Here is a 25,894-nt window from a genome sequence, read left to right on the forward strand (position 1 = left end):
TTGATCGAGGCACAAAGCCATGACCTAGATCTAAGTTTTGCTCTGCAGTGGCTCACCAAGGGGGTAGAGCCTGGAGATGCAGAACTGTTCTCTTCAAGCCCAGAGGCTAAGTACTATTGGCTGAATAAGGAGCAATTGGTGTTAATAGATGCCATAATCTACCAAAACAACCCTGTAACAGGCGAGAAGCAGTTGGTGATGCCAAATTCCATGAGGGAGGAGGATATCCGGTTGCATCACAACATTCCGTCATCGGGTCACCAGGGTATTAAAAGAACTAAGGAAAAAGTCAAAGAGAAGTTCACCTGGTATGGTATGAACGGAGACGTGGCCGGATATGTGTCCTCATGCGAGATCTGTAATCGAAACAAAAAATCGGCCCGTAAGGGGAAAGGTCCCTCGACCGAGTACCAGGCTGGAGCTCCAATGGAGAGGGTCCATATGGATTTCCTGGGCCCGTTGCCCAAAACACGTCAGGGCAATGAGTACATACTCATGATGGTCGACCAATTTACGAAGTGGGTCGAGTGTATTCCCCTTCCCACACAAACCGCAGAGGAGACGGCTCGAGCCGCAGTGAATCATTTTTTCTCCAAATTTGGTTTCCCTCTTCAGTTTTTTTCGGATCAGGGACGGAATTTTGAGTCCAAGCTATTCACAGAGCTATGTAGCTTGCTTGAAATTCATAAGGCTCGTACAACTCCGTACCGTCCTTCGGCCAATGGCCAAGTAGAGCGTTACAACCGAACGCTGATGGATGCTGTCCGATGCTACATAGGTAAACACCAAAATCACAGGGATCAAAATCTGCAACAGATAGCAGGGGCACTTCGAGCCTCTGTTAACCGCAGTACTGGTTTCACTGCGAACCGACTGATGTTAGGTCGGGAAGTGAATACTCCCGCCAGTCTAATGTTTCCCCGAAAGGGGGAGCGTTTGGAAGAAGACAACTATGCTCACCAGTTGGTGAAGGATCTCCAGACAGCGCACGAGTGCGCCCGTAACAAATTGAAGGCTGCAACAAAGCGCATGAAGCGCAATTACGACTTGCGTTTGCTTGAGCGCAATTTTGAGGTCGGAGATGCGGTGTATGTCCTTGACACCGCCACCCTCAAAGGTAAGTGCAAGAAGCTCTGCCCTCCTTGGAAAGGACCCGGTCTGGTGGTAAGAAAATTGTCCAATCTGCTTTTTCAAATCAAATTGAAAAATGCAGTTCTTATTTTAAACCATGACCGCCTGAAACCATGCCAGGACAAGACTTTGCCTGCATGGCTGACAACGGAGAGAGATAGGCCAGAATTGGACGGCGGCGAAATAGCTGATGATCAGTTATACTGTTTGTGTAAAAAGCCTTGGCAAGGCCGGTTTATGATTCAATGTGATCATTGTGACGAGTGGTACCATGGGTCATGTGTGAATATTATAGCCACTGACGCCTTGGACATTCAGAAATACCGCTGTCCCAAATGCTAGAATGATAACAACAACCTGTGAATCATATATTGTGTTTTTTTTTTGTGTAAGCGTTAACACTAATGTAGAGACAGAGTTTTGCTAGGCATTCTTTTTTAATAACCTAGAAATGTTAAGCACTGCCAGTTTTCATTACCTGCATTCAAATTATTCAGACAACAAATGTTAAAACTGCTCTACTCCTGCAGTGTATATTAAATCAATAATGTTTAACAGCCTGTAAGACGACATAAGCCATTTTAGTGTTTATCATTGAGATCTGTATATGTTGGCTGTTTTCTGGGAAATTGGTGCTTTATGCATGTCAAGTGTAAATTAGCCTTCGATTAGCTGATTAGCCTGTGCACACTGATTAGCCTGTGCAATGCACTGATTATTGACGGCACTTTTGAAATTAATGGTGATCTGCGTTTAGAGATAGTCTCTTGTACTGGAATGAAAATCAATGCATTATGCATTAAGCCCTGTTTTTCCAGAATCTAGCTAACATTATTAATTTTCTATGATTTAACATCTTGACTGGTGCTTTAATTCCACTTGTATCATTCTAGAATGGATTCCGATCAGATTACGGTTGATGAAATTGTGTCCGATTCCTGCTTGGACCTTGATCCTGAGGAATACCGTGGACAGTTTCCTAGCTGGATGGACCAGATGGAGGAACGTAACCGGGTATGGTCCGATGTCGCTCAACGGATCACCGCTGAGCGTTCCGGTAGAGTGTTGCCGACAGCCTACATGCCTGTCGAGGTAAGAGTTCAAGTTCCTGACCAAAAGTCGGAAGAAACTGACCAATTGAAACCTGAAAAATCTATCAGTTTAGCTATTTGCCCGTCCCCGGTCGCTGGCCATAGTAGGGCTAACCTTCAACCACCCGCTCGAAAATCCAGGGGTCGTGGTTGTGGTGGGCCCGGCTATGGTAGGCGTGGACCGGAGCGAGCTTTTCAACCACCCGCTCGAGACTCCAGGGGTCATGGTTGTGGTGGGCCCGGCCATGGTAGGCGTGGACCGGAGCGAGCTTTGCACCCGCGTCGTTGGGCTCGATCGCAAGGGTGGAAAAATGGTAGTATAGGGGGAGGTGATAAATCCGTACCCAATGTACAAAGGCCGTATGCAACCGTCTCGCACTATAATCACCAGGAAATGCCCCATGGAAACATGGGAGGTCCCTTAAGGCCTAATGATCAATGGAAACATCCAGGGGGTCAAACCAATCAACGCAAAAGAACTGGTGAACTAATGGGAGGACCATTGAAAAGGTCTCTGGGTCACTGGGAACCTTCAAAGGGGGCAAGTGTGGGTCCAGCTAAGAGTCCCAGGGGGGACTCTGTCTGTCCAGTCCGAGGCTGCGACGAACCTCTTAGTTCACGACACGTATTTAGGTCGCACATTCCTCAGGTTATGGACATGAGAGTCCCCTTGAGCGAATCAATCACACGTAGAAGGTTAGCTTTTCTCATGGTCCTTGGGTCAAGGGTGGTACGGGAAGGAACCTCTCTAGGAGACTTAACTAGATTTTCTCTACACATGGGTTATGTCCCTCAAGGGGGTGGTGAACATTCATCCCAGGTTGAGGCTGTTCAGGCCATATCCAGGTTAACGGGGGAGGAGGTAGGGACTTTCCACAACCTATTACACTGGAGTGTGTTGGGCCGACTGTGGGCACTTCTCACAACCAGTGAGCAGGATTTCTTCGTAGATACTTACCCTCTCACCTCTGATGAACAAAAGTCTAGGTGGCCTGAGGCTACGGATAGCCATTGCCATTTGGATAGGTGGTGTGCAAAAGTGGGGATGACTCTGGATGATAACATCTGGAGCCATCTCAGGGACCGCTCCCCTATGATAGAAGTTGGGGTCAATCTGGGAGCACTGGTCACTTATTTCTGTGATTCCCATACCTATCCCAATGATACTCTACTCTATTCACACTTTGTCTGAACTCAGGTGTTTTCCCACCATTGGACTACACCCCAAGGGGGCTGCAAAGTACACAGACTCTGAAATAAATGAGTTCATTAGGCTATTGGGTAGACCGGAAGTTGTGGGATTCGGGGAGGTAGGACTCGACCACTCTGTACATTATTCAGAGTGGTTGGGGCAAGCAGTCCTCTTACAACGGGTTTTAGGTTACCTAGAAGAACGCCATGTTCTAGTGCTACAATGTAGAGGGTCAACCCATGATATGGATGGCAGGGAGGTAAACATGCGCCTCCTATCAATATTGCATGGGGTGATAAACCGGGATCAGCGAATATATCTTCACTGTTTCCGGGGGGATATGGAGGTTTTTAGGGCGTTTACGGATGCATTTCCGAATACCTATGTGGGATACACCCACAAAACGGGGGATTTGACACCAGGGTCATTACTTGCTCTCCGCACTATTCCCACAGAGCGCTTGCTAATAGAAACGGATGCCCCATATTTTTCTGGACCCAACATGGGTCCCATTTCATCCCCAACTGTGGTGGGATTAGCAGCCAGGAATGTGGGTATGGTTAGAGGGGAAAGTGTAAATGATGTATTGACTGCCACAGTGGCGAATTTCCAGAGGCTGTACCGCCTTAATTGGTAAAAAGTGGGGGTGGGTGCAGTGTTTTAGACTAAGAATTCTGTCCTTTTATTGATTGACGTAAAAATATTACGTCATGCTTCTTGTTTAGATAGTGTTATTATTGTTTACAATGTTTCAATTAGGTTAAAGACCATGAATTCTGTCTTTTTATTGATTCACGTAAAGTTATTACGTATGTTTCTTGTCTTACATGATGTTATTATTGCCTAAATTAAGGTAAAAACTATGAATTGTGTTTATTATTATTATGGAGTAATGTAAAATTATTACAAGTGAGTTATGTAAAATTATTATGTTATGTTTCTGGTTTTAGACGCTCGCCACTTCGTGTCGCACCCGATTCTTGTCTTTTTGGGGTCTCTCCCAGTAATTTTTATTTTTTATTCTTGTCTTGTTTTTGGGGTTTCTCCCAGTAATTTTTTATTCTTGTCTTGTTTTTGGGGTCTCTCCCAGTAATGTTTTATTTTTGATTAACCGGGCTAGGCTGTGCCCATTATTTCCATACTTCCATCTTCCTTTATTTCTAGTTTCGATAGGAGCAATTATATACTTCCGTTTTAACGGGTAAAGTGATCAATTTCAGCGTCCCAATTTTCTTTGGCCATATCCATATAATATAATATAACATATAACATGTAAAATAGACATGGAAGTTAGCATTAAGTGACACGTTTAACTTAATATATTTGCATATCAAATAGATGTTCAAAATCATCAAAGAAGAATAAGAATAATCATAATAATTTATCAATCAGCTTTGTTGTTGAAGTTGTTGAACATAAAATTCTCCCTCTAGTTTCAGAAAAATAGTCTCTTGAGCTGTCTTATTTCCTGTGTTATTGCATTTATAACTCAAAGGGAGACTAACATCTTCCATTTTCGCAAAATGCACTTTTTGCATATGTAATGCCATAACTCAAGAAAAACTAACATTTTCCTCTAAATCTGAAAAATCTATCAGTTTAGCAATTAGTATGTCCCCGGTTGCTTTTGCTTGTTGACGTACAAGCAACTAATCTTTTATTTTATTTTATGTCTGTTGTAACCAGTATCTATTTCCGAATGAAAGGTGGTCGTAATTATTAGATTTTATTTTCAGTACTTGGATTATTTCTTGTGGTCGGTGGTTATAGTGTTTCACATCGCACCGCTAGATGTTTATGTTGTTTCTATTAAGTGCGCAGTCACTTGACAGCTGCCATAACTTTTTGTTGTTTCCATTTAAAGTGTGAAGTCACTTGATAGATGTGTATCTTGTTACTTTCCTTATGTAATAATAGGCTTTTGGTTGGTGGTGACAGGGTTTCACACCGTACCACCGGGTGTGGTAGTTGTGAACCCCAAATGCGTAAGTCACTGGACATAATCTGTATACTCTTAGGTGTTTTGCATTTTTCCTTTACTTACATTTTCTTTTATGTACACTATGCACTATTTGGCATTTAAAATGGTCCCTATGGAGACGCTTCTCACAAACAGTGAACATGATTTCTTCATAGATACCTACCCTCTAACATTATTTTATGTGGCCCAACGACTGGTGCTGGCCAAATAAATGAATAAATAAACAAATTTTCATTTCATAAAACAGAAAATGAAGAACAAAGGTGAATAATTAAAATTAATTGTAAAATTAATAATTAAAATTAATTATGAATTAATTAAAATTAATTTATATATAATTTAATAAACACAGATACACCCCTGGCCACCGACCATTCACATATGTCATATATGTCAAAAGTATTTGGTCCAAAGCCTTAAACAAATGACATAACAAACACATAAAGAATAAAACATAAACAAAATTATAATTTTGAGGTTTTCAAATAATGTAACATCTCAAACTTACTGACAAACATTTCAACCAAAATTGGTTCAGTGACATCGCTTGAATTGTATGGGTTGGAAACAAACTGTTTACATATGGCCATTGTATTAAAAAAAAAAATATATATAATAGAACCAATAAAAAAACTCCTGTCCTTGTCTTGTTCCCAGCAATTTCCCTAAAACCTACAATTCCCTCAGCCAATTTTGGCCCCTGGTTCCGACGCCCACGCTGGGGTCTCTTCCCTAAGATGTACAATTGCCTTAGCCATTTTCTTTGCCCCACCCCCGGAATAGATGTCAATACATTGGGAGGGTCCCAATTTACTCGTATTAATTGTGGCCCCGGTGAGCGACTCTTGCTGCCCACGCAACTCATCATTGCCAATTTATTTATTTAAAATTAAAAAATACTTCGGAAAAATAAAATTCCAATCAGCGTAGAACTGGACGACAGATTACATAACATTGCTCACTAATAAAAGATAAATAAAATTGCTACCGCTGTTGTTCCTATAAATAATTAATCAAAAACTGCAAATAAAAAACACGTCGCTTTAACTTTACGTTAAGCACCAATTTCCCGGGACCCAGTTTCAGATAAACATTTTTATTATTTTTTAATTTAAATTGATACTGATTGAGTGCCTTTTGCAGCATAATCACTTCATTGACATCTGGAGGGAAGATTCCCAAACAACTATGTTGGATACACCCACCAAACGGGGGATTCGTCTCTATTTTAGAGGTCAGCTGGGGAGTTGCAGTGCATGTTATGTCTCACCATTGGTGTATTAGCTCTATTTTTAATATTCCTCACAGGGTTGCAAAGATTGGACTCTTCTGCTCGTTGGCTGCACGTGCGCGGTGGCCAGGAGCGTTGTCGATTTCGACACGTGCACAGTGGCCTTTGTCTTTTTGACCCGTCAAACACCTATTCTTTTTTAAGGAAAGACGTCTTCTTTCGCGACAGCCATTTCAAATAACTTTCAAGCAGTCCTATTGCAACGGGTTTTAGGGTACTTAGAAGAACCTCACACTTTTTGACTCGTCCACCCACTTATCCTACACAATCAGCCTGCTATCTTGGTACCCATCAACTAAAATACGTAGTATGACACCCGGTTTTACCTCTCTATGAACCTCTTGGTTCACGACACGTATTTAGGTCACACATTCCTCAGGTTATGGACATGAGGGTCCCCTTGTGGGTTTTACTACAACAACAACAATCACTAGCCTTCCACACTCACAAGTCAACATATACAATACAAAATACAATATAATACAATACACACAGGCTCATAGCTAGACACTGGCTAACATGCACAGGCTTAACCCCCTGGAACTACAAACGTACTCAGGGTTACAAGCACAGGTTCACAGTTACAGGCTCACAGTTACAGACATACAAAATACAATATAATACATTTTCCGTGCACAAGAGGTTTTTCGGTCATTTCTCTTAATGCCTGATGAATCACCTTTCTTTGGGCTATTTCGGCTCACAATAATGAATAATATATAGGTGTTATGTGATAATGGGTCTTATGTCATCTATTTAACTTTTGAAGTTCTTTTTAACTGTACCATTTCACATTCAGGAAACCACCTGTGTGCAGGGAAAGAGAGTCTTAACCTAAGTAACCAATGTACAGGACGATTTGCAATCTTCTCGTACTATAATCACCAGAAAATGCCCCATGGAAACATGGGAAGTCCAGTTAATCATAATTGGCGAATTTCATTACATTTAAAACCCAATCCACAGGACGATTTAAATAAACACTCTAATATTAATCTTATAACAGAAAATAAATCTTCAAATTCACAGCATCAGTTGGATTATTGCATCACGGCTTATACTGTTATCCCCTCGGCTCCGGGTGTTTTCCTGAAAAAGACTTTCCTAAGCAGTGGTTCCACGGTGCCTAGCGATTGTTTGATTTCCCAGCTCAATTTGTCTCAATTAGAGGAAACTTTCTCATATATTCTTTAGTAAATCGTTTTGTTCATTAATTTAGTGGTTTCTAAGGTCCAGGGTAAATTGGCTGTACTGCTGCATTCCTTTATTTTTTATTGTACTATGCTGAACAGGTTTGATGGATTTGGTGATGGCAGTTCACCAAATTCAAAAGCTAACCTAGATAAACACTTTATTGGTCGTACGGATAAAAAATAAATAAATATATAAATGTATATATTAAAATGTTTAATCACATTTAATTAGCATGTGCCCCCATCCACAGCGTACGGATGAAAAGCATCACTAAAAATCTTATTATTCAATCAATCAAACATTTCTATTATAACAGAATCACTAAGGAATGTGTTAAGTTTACTAAATCATTTTAAAAGAATAAGTAATTAAGTCCATTGTAAATGTACAATGAAGTTTGTTTCAAGTGTGGCACTGAAGGCCAATTTCTTAATCATAATTAACGAATTTCATTGCATTTAAAGAGTAAAGCTTCAGATTTTTATGCATTATTAACTGAAGGGAGGGAAATTGTTCCTTATTAGGAATTACTGCATCGTTTGTAGGAGCGTTTTGGGGTCAGATCGGAATCGATCATATCATAGGAATAAAAGTCGTCTTCAAAACTACCAAGTCCAAAATGAAAGTTGACCATGGTTCATTCACCTTGGTACTGGTAACGGCTTCCACATGTCCGGTTTGACAGCCCTGTGTCCCTGAATATCTAGTGGCTGTGACTACGGTGCTCAAAACACTGCCCTTTTGGCCAATTTATTCCACTTTCAATAATTTATGATCTTTGCTCAAACGTTGATGTCCTGTGCCAATTTCCACAGCCTTGACATTTTATATTAGCTGATGTATTTTGTTTTCCGTTTCCTTAGTGACGGTTCACTTGCTTATGTCTCCTCTCTCATATGTGGTATGAAATAGCTCGGCCTTCAACCTTGAGTGCAACAAATTAATCAATGTCCCACACAACTAATGGTTGATATTATATAAAATATTTGAATTGAACAATACTCCGCAATAATAAAATAGAAATCAGCATACCATCATACTACACGGAAACAATTAAGATAACGTGGACTTTGCTAGAGGTTTTCTGATTCATTCTTTATCCATTTATTGTAATAGTATTAAAAGCTGTCCCAGCCGCTGTGTTTGGTTAATCTTTGGTGTTTTGTTGAGCGCAGTGTGTCAGTTTAGTTACCTCCCTTAATAGAGTTCAAGATCTATAACGTTTAACAGATAAATGCATCAGACGATTCAATAGTGTAAATAATAGTATAATAATAAATGAATAGTACGAGTAAATAGATAAATAATAATAATATGAATATAACTACCTAAGGATAAAAACCGGAAAGGTATGTGGTTGTTGGACTTCTTTCCTAACCCAAGATTGTGGGCAGAGGGTATGCAATTGTTAGATTTCCTTCCTAACCTAAGATTGTAAGAAAATTGCAGTCACTTAATGCTAACAGTAATATAGTAAGAGATTGCCGCAGAGATTAATACCCTGGAGAAGAGTATCTCGGAACTGCAATCGCAGTTGCACTTGATTTTTGTGATCCTTTTTACTACTCTGAGGATGTTTTCATGCAAACTTTATCTGACCTCCGGTGTTACCCCATTTTTGTTTAAAATAGAAATTCTTAATATGAACAGTGTTCTGTGAAAAGAGGGTTTAATACATGGGAGTAACGCGTTGTCCCAGATTTGTTGTACAATCCGTACTTTGTTTTTTATAATGTTGTATATAGAGTGCTTTGCTCACTCAGGGATGGGTTCTTTTATTTTCCATGAATCTATGGGAAAGTGCTTTCTTCCATTTCTTATTTTTATCTAACTGTCTGAGGACCACTGTTATATGAACAGCATGGCTGCCATTGGCTGGATGAGTTTTTTTCCAGACCATTCTTCGGTTTTTACTTAACAGTTCGGCAATTGAGTATGCCATGTATTAATTCTAATTATGGGATGGATTTCTAGAAATATACCCCATATTAAGACGAAACTTTGTTTATACAAAAAAAAGAAACAATAATAATGAATAATATTCAATATACAATTCTACCATATAGAAACTTGAAAGCACTAGATGCAAATATTATAATATATGGATAATGTAATCCGAATACACATACTGTTACTACAGAAAGATAAATAAAAATAAAATGTATATATATAAGTTATAAAAGTTGTCCTTTAGAAAAAAACGGTTTAGTGCACTTGTATTTCTAATTTGTGGACGAAAGCCATTTAGCATTTTACATGCATACTTGTAATTGGTGGAATTCCTTTTTATTTTTTATGCAACCGTGCTTGACGACCACGGTTGCAGCTCTTCTTAAGTGCTCAGATTTTCTTGTAATTGTTGGACTTAAAGCCGACCCGTATTTTTATGATATGTTTAACTGTCGTGATGAAACTTCGGATAGCTTCAAAAAATGGTTACCAACCGCTAGAATGCAGTGGTTCTTGATTGCCCCGTTAGGTTAAGGCACCCCTGTGCCTACGGGAAGGGGTCTTTTGATCCATTTGAGTCTGTCTCTGGTTCTTGATTGCCCCGTTAGGTTAAGGCACCCCTGTGCCTACGGGAAGGGGTCTTTTGATCCATTTGAGTCTGTCTCTTCTGCCTTGGGTGCGACCATATGGCTCCTAGGATGGGTGGCGGCCCAAGAAGAGAAAAGTGGGAGGAGTGTTGTGCCGGGCACCAGTCGCTTGCGAAGAGGGAACTGGCCGCTGCAAGCATGATTGGTGGAAGTTAGCCGAGGCACGAGGAATGAGTTCCAAAAGATCGATGCGCGGGACGAGATTCTCGCTCTCTTCTTGCTAGACTGCGGCTGAGAAAGGTTGTTTCTGACTGTGCGAAGAATACTAAGAAGAACGTCACGTTTCAACATAACGTAAGTGTTATAGTTTTAAGTGTTATCCTGGTAGATTACCAGTACTCAAACCCACAAGCAAAAGTTAACCTAGATAAACACTTTAGACGGTTTAATATATATGATATGTATTGCAAGAAGACTAATAACGTAATTTCTAGCTTCCGGGTTGATACATCTATCTATATGGTTTTATTGTAGTCGGTAATTAATCTGAATATTATTAACCCTTAATTATTGCACATTATAATGATGCTATAAGCATATAAAATGTCTCCAGAATAACTCGCCATTCAATAGTCTGTATAGAACACTTACAAATAAGTGCTATGCTTACGTCACTAACAATGTTCTTATCCCTATTTTTAGTAACAACACATTCGCGGTAAAAAGATTTCGTGCAATGAGTCTGCTAGGACTGTTGAATTCTTCTGATGCATCTGTGCACGTTAACCTTACAGAAAAGTGGCATTTGATTAGCATTTCCTGCTTTATATTTATAAATTTATGTTTAAAGGGTACTCGTTCACATACTTTTTTTGAAAAAAATGTCATAAAACGAATTGGCGAACATAACGTTTATATTGAGAATCGTTTAAATAAATCGGACGAAATATATGGTTTTTCTTGAAATGCGTCCTTAAAATAAGACATATGTCATGTAAAATTCACTGATATATCCTGGACACGAGGGTTCTTCATCTACAAGCGGGTGTAAACGCATGTTTATGTACGCATGCGTATGTACGAGGACAATATTACTCAGTATATGGGGTCATTAAAGGGAGGTAATATGGTAATATTCCATTGTACAGAAACGTTAAAAAACATTTATTTGAGGTTCAATGTGTCGTATTCTGCGTGCGAAAAATAAAGTTATAATTTGTTGCCAATATAAGTGCAAACAAAGATATATAGAAACATGTTTATTTAAAGATATTTGTGCAAACAAAGATATCTCTTCTCAAGGGAGAAAATCCAAAAAGTGAATTTACAATGCTAAATGAGAATTGTGTCTTTTTCATGAATTTGTTCACTGGTACCTAGTTTTAGCGTTACAAAAGACAAAATAAATAAACTGCTGTCCGACAAATACTGGCTAACCAGTACCTCCGATATATTTTATTTTCAATTTGTGGGACAGCACCAAATAATACATCAATTATTAACAAATCATCGCGTGGTTCCTTTTCAAGACACATGACAGGAAAACATGATGCTCAATGAATTCATTTAAGGCAGGGTTTATCAACTCAATACACTGTATTATCGTTCTCTTGGACATTTTATGTGTCAGTTAAGTACACAGTATACTGAAGACTCATAAGTGAAGTATCTGAATATCACAACAAACGCAGGATGTGTGTGTCGATTACATTCGATAATATGATCTATGCCTACGGTAATTTGGTCTCTTAAAACATCGAGAATAATAGTTATGCGGATAGGTATACTCTTGAAATCGAGTAACATTTATGTCACATGAATGAAGAACGATTTTGCATTACATAGAAAAACAGTTAATGCTGGCATAAATTCCAGGCTATAATTGCTATATATAAATTGCTTGTAAGGTTCTATATTACAAATAAGTGAAAAAGGCAGAATATACACTCAAACAGCTTCGATTTAACCTAAATATGCATAAAAAACGCGTTTAAAAATGCACATCCATGTTTTTATACAGTATTTCAGATGTGTTTATTGAAGGCTTTATTACGCGATCCAGTTTTGTTTATCTCTAAACATTCCACATTTGTTCAGGTGAAAATTTAAGTTTTAAGTACACTTGTCATTATTGGTTTTCCAAATGATATCAAACCTTTGTAGCTTCGCAAACGTTTTTAAATGGGATGGGTTTTTATGTCGTAAGCATTCCAAACTGTATTGTTCAACAAAGAACAAGAAACAAAACCAACATATTTGTTGTTTTGAATTTAGATCGAATTTGCATCGTGTTACTTTGGAATAAAACGTATTAAAGAGGAACACAAACGTTTGCAAAGAAAGTGTTTGAATGAAATATAGTAGTGGAATATACTAGTTTATTATCAGAATTGAACGGTTTGTAATTTAATGAAGAATTACCTATAACGCTTTTCATTTTGGTAGTTTCCATCATTGTTGATATCAAGATTGGTTGATATGACGAAATGTTGACATGTTAGATAGTACATCATTTCAAAGGTAAACAACCACACAATCTATTTATTTTGTACTTGATAACTTTTAACATAATGTTTGAGCAACACCAATGTTTCAACAATATTACAAATATCTTTTTGGACCCTCTAACAAACTACCTCAAATAGATTTTTTGCACAAAAGGATGCCCTACGTGAACAGGGTGTGACATTTGTTTGTATTATGTTAACTAAACATCAAATTATAATGTAGCCAATTAATTCACAGACATGTTTTCAGAAACTTCTGGCAAATGATTTCACTGTATTTATATACGTGAAAAGTTTTAGCAAATGACAGCATACAATTTCTTGCATAATGTGTTTATATTAAGTTTTTCCATGCACATGGTAAATGATAAGTTTGAATGCATGTTGCGGAGTATAGCAATTATTTCAAACTTGTCATTTCCTTTGGCTGACATATCCCTTCTCAGAAAGCATTATTAACGATATGCATCAATGTGAAATGATATTTAGAATATATCCACTAAAACGTATATATCACTAGACGTTATCAAACATTATGGTTATGATATGAATACCATAGTTGTCATTCAAACAAATTTCATTTAAACGAATTGCATTTGCTTATTCAGGTAAATACATCTGACGCAGCCTGTGTTCGTGCAGAATAGAAAGCAACAATGGCGGGTCTGGCAGACGTGTTCTCCGAACAAGAAAGAACAAACTGGCTGAAGGCGTGTCTCGGACTTACCATTGCAAAACATGCTTTAGAAGAGTTTGTTGACAGAGAGATCAAGGACTTTCAGACCAAAATATTTCAATCTGTGCGGTCAAGACTTAATTTATCTATAGCCACTGTATGCACGAACTGTACTACCGCCAACTTGTTGAAATGTCCCACATTGAACGTATGCAAGATAAGTGGTAAAAATGCTTGCAAATCCATGCACAGCACACCAGCAAAACAACCTAGACATTGTAGCATGAAGATATGTGATAAAGTTCGTGATGAAATTATTAAAGAACATCGTTATGGTAATCCATCCTGGAAGAATACATCATCTGAACAATGGGGAAGCAATCATTGGCAGATAGCTAAATGCTTTTTACCTCCTGACGGGTACAATGGGGTGGGGTCTGCACATGAAACAGATTTCAATGGTATCATCAGTGTTATGCTGAACTGTAAACACTTCGACAACAAGGTTTCCTTTTCTATAGCACCAGCACCACCTGGGTCAGCGTCTCTATTGTCAAGGTGATGCTTATTTTAATATTTTCTTCTTGATTAAATAAATCAAATAACTGTAATAAATGACATCTGCAATATACTATATGTATGCCCCCTTCGAAGAAGAGGGGGTATATTGTTTTGCACATGTCGGTCCGTCGGTCGGTCCGTCGGTCTGTCTGTCGGTCGGTCCGTCCACCAGATGGTTTCCGGATAATAACTCAAGAACGCTTAGGCCTAAGATCATGAAACTTCATAGGTACATTGATCATGACGGGCATATGACCCCTATTGATTTTCAGGTCACTGGGTCAAAGGTCAAGGTCACAGTGACTCCAAATAGTAAAATGGTTTACGGATGATAACTCAAGAATGCTTTGGCCTAGGATCATGAAACTTCATAGGTACATTGATCATGACTGACATATGACCCCTATTGATTTTCAGGTCACTAGGTCAAAGGTCAAGGTCACAGTGACTCGAAATAGTAAAATGGTTTCCGGATGATAACTCAAGAATGCTTACGCCTAGGATCATGAAACTTCATAGGAACATTGATCATGACTGGCAGATGACCCCTATTTATTATCAGGTCACTAGGTCAGAGGTCCAGGCCACCGTGACTCCAAACAGTAAAATGGTTTCAGGATGATAACTCAAGAATGCTTACGCCTAGGATCATGAAACTTCATAGGTACATTGATAATGACTGGCAGATGACCCTATATTAATTTTCAGGTCACTAGGTCAAAGGTCAAGGTCATAGTGACTCGAAACAGTTACATAGTTTTCTGATGATAACTGAAGAATAATTAGGCCTAGGATCATGAAACTTCATAGGTACATTGATCATGACTGGCAGATGACCCCTATTGATTTTCAGGTCACTAGGTCAAAGGTCAAGGTCACAGTGACAAAAAACGTATTCACACAATGGCTGCCACTACAACTGACAGCCCATATGGGGGGGCATGCATGTTTTACAAACAGCCCTTGTTTATAGTACAATTTCATTATTGGTAACGTTGTTACACATGTAATGGTGCAATTGCGTAAAATATGGTATATGTTTATTTGTTCAGGCGCGAGAAATAGGAAAAGCTGTTCGTCATAATTCCAATTGTAAAATGAACAATAACGATCTGCAGAACGCCTTTAGCTCGTTGATTGGTCTTCTGAGTGATCCGACATGTTTAGGCCAGGATGGACATGCACAAGAGGCAATCAGAAAAATCAAACAGGTTTAGTTTTTTTCGGCATAGCTGTTTAACGTCACATTTGACCTTTCAAGACCTTCACAGAACGCCAAAAAATTTAAAAGAAATTTTCCGCCAGTAGGTCCGAATGAATTAAATCAAATTTTACATTGGTCCATTTGAAAGAAAGCCCCATTAAACATTGACCACACAGAACTTCGAAATAGACAGAATACATTGAACGCATTCACGATTCCCAACAGCTCTCTTTGTAGAGGCGTAGCTAGTGTTTCTCGGCCGTGTAAGATCAATAATTAGAACATCGCCAGCTATAAATAGGACAACATATTCTGGGAAAAAGATTTAATAATAGTTTAAAAACGTTAATTTTAAATCAGTTATATTCAATCCATTATATGTTTATTGATCAATGAAAAAACTATGTATTTCTGTATTGTATTTGATAGTTGTCGTGATTCTGTAAATAAATTGCAAATGGAAACGTGTATAATTAACGTTTAACGCGATTATGAGTGTAAAGAAAACGAATTATTTCGAACCTGCCATTTGTAAACGTTATAGCGAGCATGGTTTATAAGCAGCATAGAAGTTATTAAATTAAATGAAATTCGCCCAATGAAACTCGCTATAATGCGTGCTTACACATTTTGCATAGTTAATAAACTTTCAGACAGAAATTACAGAGCCACTTCAGTGCACAAACTATGTTTGATAAATCATTTGTTTGTTGGATACTGTTTGCTGTTTTCAACACATATTGGGTCATATCGCGGAGATTTAGTTAATCTTACCATGTGTTCATGGGCGAACTCATGTATTCAAGTGATCTTACGACACGGGTCCGGCTATGTGCTCATGCCTACCTTCGAGAATCATCATGAGATTATTGCCGTACTTAACGAACAAACATGCCTAAGCTTATTGAATTAGAGTAAAAGCAATAATCAATAGTGAAACATTTTATGTTCATGCACGTCCGTACACATAACATCATTAACTTAGGAAAGGAAACAACCAAATATAAAGTTTGGTATGAAATATATGTGTAATTAAAGAGCATGGTGTAATTAAAGAGCATGTCAAATTTTGAATATATTTGCTGAAACGTAATGTTATAACCCATAAACGTTTTACTGTAACAGTAAGTTTTTAACGATAATTGGTACAGAAAATACACGCCAAATATAAAAAAAAGAAGATATTTCTTGTTTTTGATATGTAAAAAAGGCCATAAAACGGACCAGTACCCAGAGCAAACGGTCCCGATCCCCAAATCTAAAATACAAAACATTCCTCATCTCAAAAAAACAAAACAAAAACAGAACACTTTCTTTTCTTTTAAGAAAGAAGTGTCTTATGACTTATGATTATCATACTCTATATATCAATTTTATGTATTGAAACAACCTCCAAAATATATAATTATAATTTATATGATTTTTTCCCAAAATGGCCGGGAACAGACCTGTTGTGTCAATATTTGTTGATAAAAATTCCTTTTATGTCCTTTTTGTCGATACAAATTTCCAATTTTTCCACTTAAATCGATTACAAAAAAATCCCAATTTGATCAGTTTCCTTTTACCCAAAATTGCTGGAAAAGCCACTGAAGTTATTATTTAAAAAAAGTTTTAATAAAGCTAAATGAATTTGATAAGACATCATGTATAAATATATTTTCATAAACATATGTTTTGCAATTATAAACATGCATAGTATCTATTGTTTACTTTACAGCTTCAACTTGACGGCTTAAAAATAACCGAGGCAGAAATGAGTCAATTACTGCAGGATGCGCATGGCACATTGAACGATATGAAGCAAGTGGCCGATGAATCGATGAAGGAGATGAAAGCTTTTGTAAAGAACTTCTACAAGAAACACGCAGCACGGGATAATGAGGACTACGAACGTGCTGTGGAAGGTAAACCTAAATAAGTGCAATATGTGAACCATTTAAAATTGGGAGTTAAAAAAAGTTCTCAGATTTAATTGTCTTATATCTGTAACAGTTTTGACCTTGAACAAAGATAAATGCAATTACAATTAGTATGCCGGTTGCAAATACAACACTTTAATAAGGAATAACTACAACAAGTACTCAAAAAACAGTCAATACTGATATCGCTGTTATTATACTACTGCTTCTCTTACTACTACTACTGTTACTGCTACTGCTACTGCTACTTCTACTTCTACTACTACTACTACTACTACTACTACTACTACTCCTACTACTTCTACTACTACTACTACTACTACTACTACTACTACTACTACTACTACTACTACTACTACTACTACTACTACTACTACTACTACTACTACTACTACTGCTGCTACATCTGCTACTTCTACTACTGCTGCTACTACCACTACTGCTACTACTGCTACTACTACTACTACAACTACTTCTACTTCTACTTCTACTTCTACAACTACTACTACTTCTACTTCTACTACTACTACTACTACTACTACTACTACTACTACTACTACTACTACTACTACTTCTACTACAACTACTACTTCTACTACTACTACTTCTTCTACTATTTCTACTACTACTAGTACTATCACTACTACTACTTCTACTATTACTACAACAACAACTACTACTACTACTACAACTACTACTACTACTACTACTACTACTGCTACTGCTACTGCTACTACTACTACTACTACTACTACTACTACTACTACTACTACTACTACTACTACTACTTCTTCTTCGTCTACTACTACTAATACTACTACTACTACTATACTTGCTGCTTTTGCTACTTCTGTTGATTCTGCTGCCCCTGCGGATGCTTTTATGTCTACTAGTACTACTTCTATTACTTCTACTGCTGCTACTATTATTAGCACTACTGCTAGTGCAACTACTACTTGAACTTCTGCTATTCTGTATCTTTTATTCTGACTACTACTACCACTTCTTCTACTTTGGCTAGTGTTGCTGCTTCTTTTACTATGATATTGTTACTTTTCTGCTACTTCTGACATTTTTTCTACTTTTAAATGTTATAATGAAATATGTCATATTCTTCAGATTTTGTGAGGCAATTAAAACAGCACTACAAAGTTACGCTGAGTCATGTGTCTATATCAACATTGTTGCCAAGTGGCGACGAATCTCTGTATAAACTCTATGCAGCGCCATCAATATGCAGAATAGCTGAAAACATTGAGGGAAATAAAACTGAACATCCAGTTACAACTTACAAAGAAATTTTGTGTACGGATGGAAATGAAAAATTGAACAAGCGCATATATTTGCAAGGTGAAGCTGGCATTGGGAAATCAACGTTTGCTTCTAAACTTGTTTTGGATTGGTGTAATCTAGGAGAAGCATTATCATCTCCCTCTAAAACATTTATTGATGCGAGCACGTTGCGAGAATTTAAAATTATTTTATTTATTACGTTGAGAGATGCTGCTTGTGAACGTGATGTGACAAAAATGATCAAAGAACAGATACTCGACCTGGTTTATCCTGATACAAATCGTAAGGTTGCGTATGAATTGCTGAATAAAATAATGCAAAAAGAAATTTGCTTGGTGGTACAAGACGGGTTAGACGAGTGGATGGATCCTCAAGGGAAACTAGCGCAGCCTATATTGGTTTCCTCTTACAGCCAGTGTACACTTTTGACTACAACAAGGCCATGGAAACTGACCGATGAACGCATCAAGAAATCTCAAATTTCCAGCTTGTTTAAATTGAAAGGAGTCAGTGATCCATATGAGCTTTGTGATTCAGTACTGAAAAGCTTAGGATGCAAAACATCCATTGAATTTAAAGAATATGTAGCAGACCATAAACTATATGCTTTGCTGGTGTCACCAATGTTTCTGTCGCTAATTGTTAGTTCTTGGGTCGACGGAATGCGATTGACAGGGTCAGGTTGCGAGCTTTACACTGTTTTGATCGACGGTCTTTTCAAAAAGGCGAGTGAAGATAATAGCTTTTTTGATCAGCCACCCTTCATGTGCTTTCAGAACACACGTTACCTCAACAAAAATCTGGATTTTCTTCAAGCCATTTCCAAAACAGCGTATTTAATGTTGTTTACAGCGGAGAGGGAACAATTTCTAGTTATAAGTGACCGACGATTGTCACAATATTTGACACGAGAACAGAAAAACCTTGCCCTCAAAACAGGTGTTCTAACGGAAAGCAAATGTGTTAATAGAACCTATCTTACTTCAACGTGTTCATTTATTCATAAAAGTGTTCAAGAATTTCTAGCTGCTGTTCACATAGCAGGAAACAGTGATGCTCTTCTGGTCGTTAGTAGACATTTTGCCCAAAATTCTGACAGGATTTTTAAAAATCAGGTATTTACTTTTTTGTGCGGTTTAAATATTTCATCAGCCAATAAATTGTCGCGCACTATTGACAGCATTTTAAACACCAACGCATCTTATAAATCGTTCTATTTGTTGGACTTATACATATCGGGGTTTATCGAAGCTCAAGTAAATGGCCAGAATCGGAATGATATTGATCTTAAACTCAGCGGATTCTACCTTCACAATTTGATAACTGGTGTCAAACTCAAAGCTTTTCTTAGCATCTTACAAATGAATAAGTCAAACGCGAAGCTTCTTATATGTAACGGGCAAGGGGAACTTTGGTTGGATTTGTCTTCTTTTCGCAACCTTGAAACCCTACACATTCCTAATGCCACTCTACAACCGAATTCCCTTCAAGGACTGAAGAAATTAACGTTCGAGGAATGTGAGTGTGTACAGTTGGACTTATCATCATTTCACAATTTGGAAAGTTTAGAACTATCAGGAAGAATCACATTTCAACCTAATGCCTTTCATGGACTTGCAAAGCTGAAGGAATTAAAGTTGGGATACTGTCAATGGAGGTCGTTGAACTTATCATCATGTGACATGCAGAAAAGCATTGAACTCTCTTGCGTAAGTTCGCTTAAAAAAAGACATTAATGCACTTGTGGTGTTAAACAAATGTTCACATTTGGACTTCTCATCATGTCAAAATTCGAAAAGTAAAGAACTAACGAGAGGAATCACATTACAACCGAATGCTTTTAATGGACTTGCAAAGCTGAAGGAATTAAAGTTACAGGGCTATAATTGTGAGTCGCTTGACTTTTCACTCTGTCACAATCTGGAAAGTTTAGAAGTATCGAGAGGAATCATATTACAACCGAATGCATTTCATGGACTTGTGCAGCTAAAAATATTAAAGTTGGAGGACTGTAAATGCGAGTCCTTGGACTTATCATCATATCACAATCTGGAAAGTATAGAACTATCGGGAGAAATAACATTACAACCGAATGCCTTTGATGGACTTGTGAAGGTGAAAATATTGAAGTTGGAGGACTGTCAATGCGAGTCCTTGGACTTATCATTATATCACAATCTGGAAAGTATAGAACTATCGGGAGGAATAACATTACAACCGAATGCCTTTCATGGACTTGCAAAGCTGAAGGAATTAAAGCTAAAGGGCTGTAAATGTGAGTCGTATGACTTCTCATTCTGTCACAATCTAGTAAGTATAGAACTATTAGGAGGAATCACATTGCAACCGAATTCCTTTCATGGACTTGTGCAGCTGAAAACATTAAAGATGGAGGGCTGTACATGTGAGTCGTTTGACGTCTCATTCTGTCACGATCTGGAAAGAGTAGAACTATCGGGAGGAATAACATTACAACCGAATGCCTTTCATGGACTTGCGCAGCTGAATATATTAAAGTTGAAGGGCTGTAAGTGTAAACCATTGGATTTATCATCATGTCTCAAGCTTTCATATGTAGTACTTAGTGAAGGAATCACCCTTCAACCGAATATCCTTCACAGAAAAGTTTTAGAGGCACTACTTGGATAGGAATCACCCTATAACCGAATTCTTCCTGGACAAGCTTTTATATGTAGTACTTAGTGAAGGAATCACCCTTCATTTGAATACCCTTTACGGACAAGCTTTTAAATGCAGTACTTAGTGAATTAGTGAAGGAATCGCCCTACAACCGAATACCCTTCATGGATAAACTTTTATATGTAGTACTTAGTGAAGGAATTACCCTACAACCGAATACCCTTCATGGACAAGCTTTTATATGTAGTACTTAGTGAAGGAATCACCCTACAACCGAATACACTTCATGGAAAGCTTTTATATGTAGTACTTAGTGAATGAACCCCCCTACAACCGAATACCCTTCACGGACAAGCTTTTATATGTAGTACTTAGCGAAGGAAGCACCCTACAACCGAATTCTAAATGGACAAGCTTTTATATGTAGTACTTAGTGAAGGAATCACACTACAACCGAATACCCTTTACGGACAAGCTTTTATATGTAGTACTTAGTGAAGGAATCACCCTACAACCGAATTCTTTATGGACAAGCTTTTATATGTAGTACTTAGTGAAGGAATCACCCTACAACCGAATACCCTTCACGGACAAGGTTTTATATGAAGAACTTAGTGAAGGAATCCCCCTACTACCGAATACCCTTTATGAACAAGCTTTTATATGTAGTACTTAGTGAAGGAATCATCTTACAAGCGAATAACCTTCAAGGACAAGCTTTTATATATAGTACATAGTTAAGGAATCACGCTACAACCGAATACCCTTCGCGGACGTGCGATGCTGAATATATTAAAGTTAAATACTATACCAAAACTCCTGTGTATGCAGTACTTAGTGAAGGAATCACCCTACAACCGAATACCCTTTATGAACAAGCTTTTATATGTAGTACTTAGTGAAGGAATCGCCTTACAAGCGAATAACCTTCACGGACCAACTTTTATAGATAGTATTTAGTTAAGGAATCACCCTACAACCGAATACCCTTCGCGGACGTGCGATGCTGAATATATTAAAGTTAAATACTATACCAAAACTCCAGCATAGAAACTGCAATTTCGTTTTCAACCATTTCAATAACACCGAAGGACACTGCTTTAAATCTCACTTAGTATGTATACACTGAAAATGACCGTTATATAGGTCATTCTGTAAATCATTATCAACTGAGTAACTTACATGTAACAACATGATTTATCATTAAGGCTTGTTTTTCAGTTACAAAATCCTGGTCCTGGTTTTTAATTATCAGAAATAACGTTGGGAAATGCTCTAGAAATATTGTTTAAGGCCTGCCTCAGACGCAAATGGGTATTAAGTGTAATTTCCATTTTCCTAGCTTATAAACTCAATTAAACAATATCGTGAAATACCGTTCGCTCCATGTGGTATGGGGACGCAACCCATATACCCCTATCACCCGTTAACACTCTAGAGACCACATCTAAGTCTGGTTTGAAACGTGTTTTAAAAACTAGGTCACTGGATCAAATTCAAGAAACGCGTGTGAAAATTCAAGAGACTTTTATATTGTTCAATCTTCATGAAACTTAGTTAAAACATTCATGGAAGTGTCATATTCGTCGAGTGTGAAAGTGGACCATTTGTGTCAAAAAGTCTAGGTTACTGTCATATTGACGATAAAGCCTGTGAAAAATATGTTTGAACATGTAAATCCGAATGTTTATTTTGTCGAGGTCTAAACTCATTTCCGAAAGATATTTTCTACCGCGTTCGAAATTAGGTCATTTGGAAACCAAAACTTGGTTACTTTGCTAACTTAAAGAACAAGATTGTTTAGATGGCACATTTATTGCACTATTTTTATATCAGGTAACTTGTCTAGAATATATTTTCGAATTATATATTTATCGAGATCGCAACAGTCAAATAAAAAAAATAAATAGATTGTGAACACTTGTTTAGGCCAAATTAATTGAACAGTTTCCACGAAACATTGTCTGAACATTTGTTATACTGATCCCAGACAATCGGAAGATATTGCTGCCATGACGCGTTGTGATTTTTTTTATATGGCTATAGTAATTCCACTGGAACACTAGAAGAATATGTGCAACTTATTTATCATGAAACTTCCCAAGAATATTTAAATGATATTGTAAAAAAAAACGGCTGCTAAATTGTTGAGGCAGTTTATTGTTAAACCTAGCGAAAACTATCTGCTCAGAACAGTTTAGTTCCATGGGTTTTTAGGTGAGCACCGCAGGGCCTTTGGGTAAGGGGATATGGTTGTTTATTTATCTATGAATAAACATTATCTACCTTTTCGTCTGTAATGCTTTTTAATTGTTGTTACCATTTTAACGAGTTTGCACAAGCTAACCACTTAGAAAATTGTCATCTTTAATTTAATTTTTCATTTAAAGAAGGCCTCTTCTTAAGTATATCCAATGCAGACTCTAATTCGGGACGTAACTCAACGCACATGCATCGATCCCAGTTTTTTTTACAACAAAGCTTACATTATTTCTTTAATGATCTCTGATTTAATTATATCATTCTTACACCCATAGTCATAAAAAATTACTATGTATCATTAGTACACCTACCTAAAAAAACACACGCTAATTGTTTTTATTGTTGTTTGTGTTTCTTTGTTAATACCTATATTTACCTGTGTTATGCTATTATTTCAATTAGTAGTGTAAAATGTATTGTTTTCTCACAACAACATAATAATTATCTTTAAATATTCTATGTACGATACTCAAAGTTGTAACATTTTCACAACTGCATGTCACATATGTAAATTTAAGTGCCATGATGGCCATATAGCGCTCGTCTGATTTAATTGATACATATTTTAGAACTCCTTACCAGGTTTGCGAGTTTTTGACATCACTTGATCGAAACATAAGCATGACCGTCATTTTGTCAAGATCGTCTTGACCATTTGATTTAAAACTCAGTAATACAAATGGTATCAAGAGCAATAACCAGTGAAAAAACACTGAACTGGTGACCTTGTTTCTAGAGCCAACTGACCCAGATTCGAGTTCGACCTAGAAATTGTCGAAAAAAAACAACACGTTTTGACCAAGTTTCATTAAGATTGAGTCATAAATCTGGCCTCTAGTGTGGTTATAATGTCTGTTTAAGATTTGAACAGGTCACATTTTTTGACGGATGTTACTCTGTTAACGGGTCTTTTTAGTATCCATTTGAATTCCTGTATGTATTGCGACAATTTTGATTCCATTCTAACTAAGACGGCACGGCGTTTAAGTAATGTATTGCAGGAAATTTGTGCTCGTCCCGTATTCATCTGGCAAAATTAAATATAGTATCAATGATGTTTCATAAACAAAACACAGCTTACCGTAGCATCTCTCTTGTTAATCGTCGATGCAAAGCCCGATGCCACGCCAGTTTACTTTGATTCAATTGTTTGTCTGCTACTGTGGATAGTACCAGAGGCCTAGCATTGCTCTAAACGTGCTTATAGTGTATTGTACAACAAACACTGATTAACAAAACTGGGTCTTCTATAATGTGCATCGCTATTAAAAAGAAATCAAAATGGTATGACTGGTTACTTTATTTTTTTAAAACTATTTGTAACAAATAAGTTACATTATCTTTTTCTAAACGAATTTCAGAAACATATTTACTTAAGGCTTCATTAAGACCCTATAAGCACAAACTATGGTCTCAAAGTACTTAACAATTTATACCAGGATGTTGAAGAAAAAAATATATACTTATTTGCCTATTATATGTTTAAGATCCGTCACAGTTGATGAATATTTTAAAATTTCGTCCACCTGATCATATCCTATAACGTTTTAAATGCATTATAACAACTGTTCCTAGTGTTTAAATGCATTATAACAACTGTTCCTAGTGTTTAAATGCATTATAACAACTGTTCCTAGTGTTTAAATGCATTATAACAACTGTTCCTAGTGTTTAAATGCATTATAACAACTGTTCCTAGTGTTTAAATGCATTATAACAACTGTTCCTAGTGTTTAAATGCATTATAACAACTGTTCCTAGTGTTTAAATGCATTATAACAACTGTTCCTAGTGTTTAAATGCATTATAACAACTGTTCCTAGTGTTTAAATGCATTATAACAACTGTTCCTAGTGTCAAGTTTGACATAATTTAAGCATTGTGGAAAGTTATGTATGTGGAGCAGAACAGATGCCATTAAGTGTTGGTAAACTACTAAAAAGCTACATTGCTTTGCAGAAATGATTTGTTTTGTCATTCAACAAAAATTATCCTGTCTTGGGCATAGCTGATATTTTTTTGCTGGAAAACCCTTAAGGGGATCCGAAAATAGTTGTACGGGGATATAACAAAAAGACAACGCAGTAGTCGAAAATGCTGTGCACAATGTGTAATTGTTATAAATCGTGGTATAATGCAAAGTTATCAACCAGTGACTCAACAGTCTTCGGCAATAGTCGAAGGGTGTCCTTTGATTTCTGTCATTTTTGGAAGCTGACATGACATTCCGTTAATTATTAACTAAAATACCCTTCTTTTTTATAAGATTATTTATTCAAGTTAATCAAAATGTTTTTTCAGCCATTTAGATAATTATCTAAAAAGGTTATTGGACTGAAATTTGAACCCACAAACAGTATGCTTCATCATTTTGTTATGATATCTATAACAGTTAGAGCTTTAACAGACATT

The 25,894-nt window shown here is 37.2% G+C and overlaps 1 protein-coding gene across 4 annotated transcripts in view; it reads left to right on the plus strand.

Annotated features, from left to right (window-relative positions):
- The window catches only part of LOC127842895 (uncharacterized), a 31,080-nt gene extending 6,518 nt beyond the window's left edge, over positions 1 to 24,562 (plus strand). The window contains exons 1-6 of one of the 4 annotated variants that reach the window (XM_052372701.1): positions 9,019 to 10,359; positions 10,439 to 10,771; positions 13,533 to 14,158; positions 15,214 to 15,372; positions 17,086 to 17,272; positions 18,407 to 24,562. In XM_052372701.1, the coding sequence (XP_052228661.1) occupies positions 15,259 to 15,372; positions 17,086 to 17,272; positions 18,407 to 20,316 (2,211 nt within the window). In that variant the 5' untranslated portion in view covers positions 9,019 to 10,359; positions 10,439 to 10,771; positions 13,533 to 14,158; positions 15,214 to 15,258 and the 3' untranslated portion in view covers positions 20,317 to 24,562. Of the gene's footprint in view, positions 1 to 9,018; positions 10,772 to 13,532; positions 14,159 to 14,754; positions 15,373 to 17,085; positions 17,273 to 18,406 lie in introns of those variants that run through there. The other 3 variants (XM_052372699.1, XM_052372700.1, XM_052372703.1) reach the window with 3 other exon arrangements.
- The last annotated feature ends 1,332 nt before the right edge of the window (positions 24,563 to 25,894 follow it).

Source organism: Dreissena polymorpha, chromosome 8, assembly GCF_020536995.1.
Source record: "Dreissena polymorpha isolate Duluth1 chromosome 8, UMN_Dpol_1.0, whole genome shotgun sequence".
In the NCBI taxonomy this organism is placed as follows: Eukaryota; Metazoa; Mollusca; class Bivalvia; order Myida; family Dreissenidae; genus Dreissena; species Dreissena polymorpha.